The sequence below is a fragment of the Cibotium barometz genome, chromosome 21 (assembly GCF_041138505.1).
Source record: "Cibotium barometz isolate CiBa-2024 chromosome 21, ASM4113850v1, whole genome shotgun sequence".
Classification (NCBI taxonomy): domain Eukaryota; kingdom Viridiplantae; phylum Streptophyta; class Polypodiopsida; order Cyatheales; family Cibotiaceae; genus Cibotium; species Cibotium barometz.
Genome location: NC_141066.1, coordinates 22,848,352 through 22,852,141, shown reverse-complemented (window position 1 = coordinate 22,852,141; position 3,790 = coordinate 22,848,352). Strand labels below are relative to the sequence as shown.

The window sequence follows — 3,790 nt, the reverse complement described above, 5'->3', positions numbered from 1 at the left end:
CAGAGGGTATACATTCTCCACCTAAGAGGATCATAACTAAATCAGACACAATCAAAAGAGTAGCACTAGGAGAAGATGACAAGGGGGTGAGGGCCAAGTGAACTTTCTCTAATATCATTTATTGGAGTGCAAACAAAGGTAGCAATGCACACTTTGATGCAACAAAAAAAGAGAGATAGAGAGAAGAACACTCATAAAGTAGAAATTGATGATAATGAGTGAACTATAAGTGAAGTGACATGATAAAGTCACTTACACATACTGTAATAAGAGTATGTACACATGCTCAAGAAAAAAAACCTCATAAGAAGGGAAAAAGTGTCCCAATGCATTATTAGCCTACGTCCACACTTCATTACCATATAAAAAAAAGGATACCATCCAAAAGCATTGCAAAAGAAACACGGAGACCTATGTGCACACCAAATGATGTACACTATTGAAAACTTAAAATCAAGCAGACAGTTCAAAAATTAGCATCCCTGCATATCTCTTAAACCTATATCATGTTAATGAGCCTTAAAATGCACCAAAACGTGAAAAAACTTTTGTTAACGTAGGATATACCTTCTCCACCTAAGAGGATAGCTAAACTTATCAAAAAAGCAGCTCAAGGAGTAGATGACAAGGGCGTGAGGGCCAAGAGAAATTGCTTTGATACCAATTGTTGCAGTGTAGAAAAAGGTAGAAACACACACTCTGATGTAACATGAAAGGAAAACACTCACACAAAGCAGAAATTGATGACAATGAGTGAAGTATAAGTGAAGTGACATGATAAAGTCACTTACACACTCTTATACGAGTGTATACATATGCTCAAGGAAAAGGAAAAAGACCTCATAAGGAGAGGGAAAAGGTGTTCCAACCCATTATTAGCCTAAGTCTACACATCAATAGCATATAAATAAATGGCTACACCAAAAGCATTGCAAAAGAAAGCATAGGCTACCTTTATCGCATAACAAATAAAACTCTTCACCCTTTGATCCCTTCAAAACTCTTCATCCTTTGATCCCTTCAATATTGATCAGCATCCATTTAGGTCAGACTTTCCTCTCAAAAATAATCTACATGAGACATAGCTAACAAAAAATAGCAATCACACATTAAATGAGTAGCTCACAATGTATTTGTATGTAAGGTAAGACTAATAAACAATTAATTACACATTGAGTAGCTAACCAGATACAATAGATTAAAAACAAATCCATGCTTAGGCCTTTAACAAACTATATTAAGTAGATGTTTCTACTGATGAAAGAGTTCAATTCAAAGTCTCTTTGGTGAATATAAGAATTGTCACTTGTGAATGTGCATCAAATAAGTTAATAGGATACATCCATGGTGAATCAAGTATAGTTTGAAGGGATTCTAGGGATGTTTCCATGCCCCTTCATTTCATGGGCTCTATATGGTGGCATTTTAAATTACTACTAGCTATTTCTATGGTGGTCATTTCTGAAGTTGGAGAGCTGGTGTCTGTTTCCTTACATGGAACATCTTTGACTACTTTCTGCTCATATGATCTATGTATGCTAGTTCTCTTGTGTACAATAATTATGAAAAAAAAATCTATTAAGATGAGAAAAAAGATTTTTGAAAGAACAATTGCTTGTTTTCTACTATTAGCAAGTGTCTCTTGCCCTTGCTCTTGGTCGCCAATTATAGTTGAGGACATCTCAGTCTGATCATCTTGCATTGAAAAGTTGCCCGCTTTATCGACCAAGATAAAAATCACAGATGTGAGGATGAGGAGAAGAAGTAATGGACAAACTGCCCCTATAAATGAATGACAAGTTAGATACTTGTTATCATTATGACTCTTCCAAATGGCAAGGCGACAAGCTATCCCTGAGTAAGGAAGGTGTCGCCCAATAGCTAGCACACCTCCAATGCCCAATAAGTCTACAAAGATTTGTAAAAGGGTGCCTAAGATCAAGAGAGAATAGAGATAGGGCGACCTTCTAAAATGTTTCACAATCACGTACATTGGCCCCATGAATAGGCTCACATGAGCAAATGCAAAAGATTGTGCAGGTCTGAGCCATTTGTTACTATTGCAGCTATAATTATGCCTCTGCAAGAGAACACTGAAAAATATCCAAGGAAATGTTATCGAAACAAAAGCATAAGGAATGATCCAGAACGCACTATGATAAGCCGTAGTTAATGTTCCAACAATGATGCACTTTGTTGCCACAACTGTAACTGTGTGAACTCCTAAGCATATAAATCAAAGAAAAAAAAAAAACGTGTCAGATATAGAACCAACCAGTGTTAGAGAAAAACATTTTTAGTACCGTGTCAACATAAGCACTGATATTTACCTTCACTGAGTTTTCCTTCAAAATTACACAGATATACCGTTCTTAAACTCAAATTCTCAAAAAAATTAGTAGCTAAATTCCACCTAATTCTTTTTAATCCACACATTTCTGGAAAAGATGGACATGCGGATGATTACCAGCTGTAATGGCAATACAAGCTTTCCCAAGTAGTGTATATTTTGGCACCAAAGACAAAACCGACATGCTTCCATTGTAGGTTCCAGACAACGCAGATGCCACGAGAGAAATAATTAGAATCCTTGGAATTGGTATTGTGCCCCCTGGTGAGATGCTATAATTGCCCAGTTGAATAGCTATGTGGAATTGTAGAATGAGTTGAGGGATTGTCTCCAGAGATGCACCAAGGACATTGTATAAGTTGTTCGACTCTTCTTGACTATCATGGAGATGCTTAACACTGTAAAGGTCATGGAGAAATATTAGAGAGAGAGAGAGAGAGAGAGAATGGTATGCTTAACAAAGTGGTTTCTACGTACCCGTTGCAGCTGACAGTACTGTGCCACAACACTTTGAGGAGTCTCCAGAGGTGAATCAAGGGCAAAAAGTAAGCCAAGCGAAGGGGGTGATCCTTGGGGCTGAGGGTCATCCAGAAGATGAGGCTGTTGGAGAGATGGGCTACTGTGATGAGGGAGAGGCTGACTACAAAAGCAGACGCGTAGTTGTTGACGTTTGTTACTAGCCTTTCGCAGACAGGATCATCATCTGCATGAGTACAATTGAAATCGTAGAAGTAGTACGTCTTCAATGCGCTAATGTTGGTGCCAAAGTCGAATAAGTAGAAGATCGCAGAGAGAGTGATGCGTGTTGCCGCCCAACCTTCTACATGAACGTTGTGCTGCCTGCCGGTGGGACAGATTTCTTCCATTTCGTGCTGTTGCCTGCTATCGGTGGGACAGATTTCTTCCATTTTGTGCACTTATACTAGCTGTGTGCCCCCACCGATCTCGATCCCGCAGTAAGTAAAGGCACCCCCTCCCAATTCTGAACAAGGCACCTCCTCCTTCCTGTGTGTGTGTGTGAGTGTATTATAAGAATGCTTTGGGTACCAAGGCAGCGCACAAGTCATGAGAGTGGAACTCGACTGCTCTATGAGATTCCCCTCTCCTGGCTCGGCTTCTTGCAACTAATATGTATTAAGGGCCTTGGCTTCTCCCTTAAGCAAATCGGACCCATCTTACAACTGCTTAAATCAATCGTAAGGTCTTAAGGACTAAGGTCTTTAATTAATCGTACCCTCTTTAGGGTCAAGGTCTTGTCGACCTTACGAGTTATTAAATCAGAGTCATAGCGTTCTATACATGCCATTCCTTTCTTTTACGTGTCAAAGTTGTCCTCTTACAATCCATTCCTTTCTTTAACGTGTCGAAGTTGTTCTTTCTTTTTGACTCTACTATTGTTTTTGACTCTAGTATTGGAAAAAGAAAAACTCTCTATTTAGA

The 3,790-nt window shown here is 38.9% G+C and overlaps 1 protein-coding gene across 5 annotated transcripts; it reads right to left on the bottom strand.

Moving 5' to 3' along the window:
• Positions 1-833: 833 nt before the first annotated feature.
• Positions 834-3,543, bottom strand: LOC147626963 (uncharacterized). Of its 5 annotated transcripts, none has more exons than XM_086816124.1 (4): positions 2,828-3,536; positions 2,468-2,748; positions 1,965-2,093; positions 834-1,018 (listed from the first exon to the last, which is right to left on the bottom strand). In XM_086816124.1, the coding sequence occupies exons 1-3, from the start codon at positions 3,256-3,258 to the stop codon at positions 2,011-2,013; spliced, it is 795 nt and encodes a 264-aa protein (XP_086672250.1). In that variant the 5' UTR covers positions 3,259-3,536; the 3' UTR covers positions 834-1,018; positions 1,965-2,010. The 5 variants fall into 5 exon arrangements, with proteins under 5 accessions (XP_086672250.1, XP_086672247.1, XP_086672248.1 ...); XM_086816121.1 differs by having other exon boundaries at positions 1,965-2,223; positions 2,828-3,535; XM_086816122.1 differs by having other exon boundaries at positions 1,992-2,223; positions 2,828-3,535.
• Between the last annotated feature and the right edge of the window lie 247 nt (positions 3,544-3,790).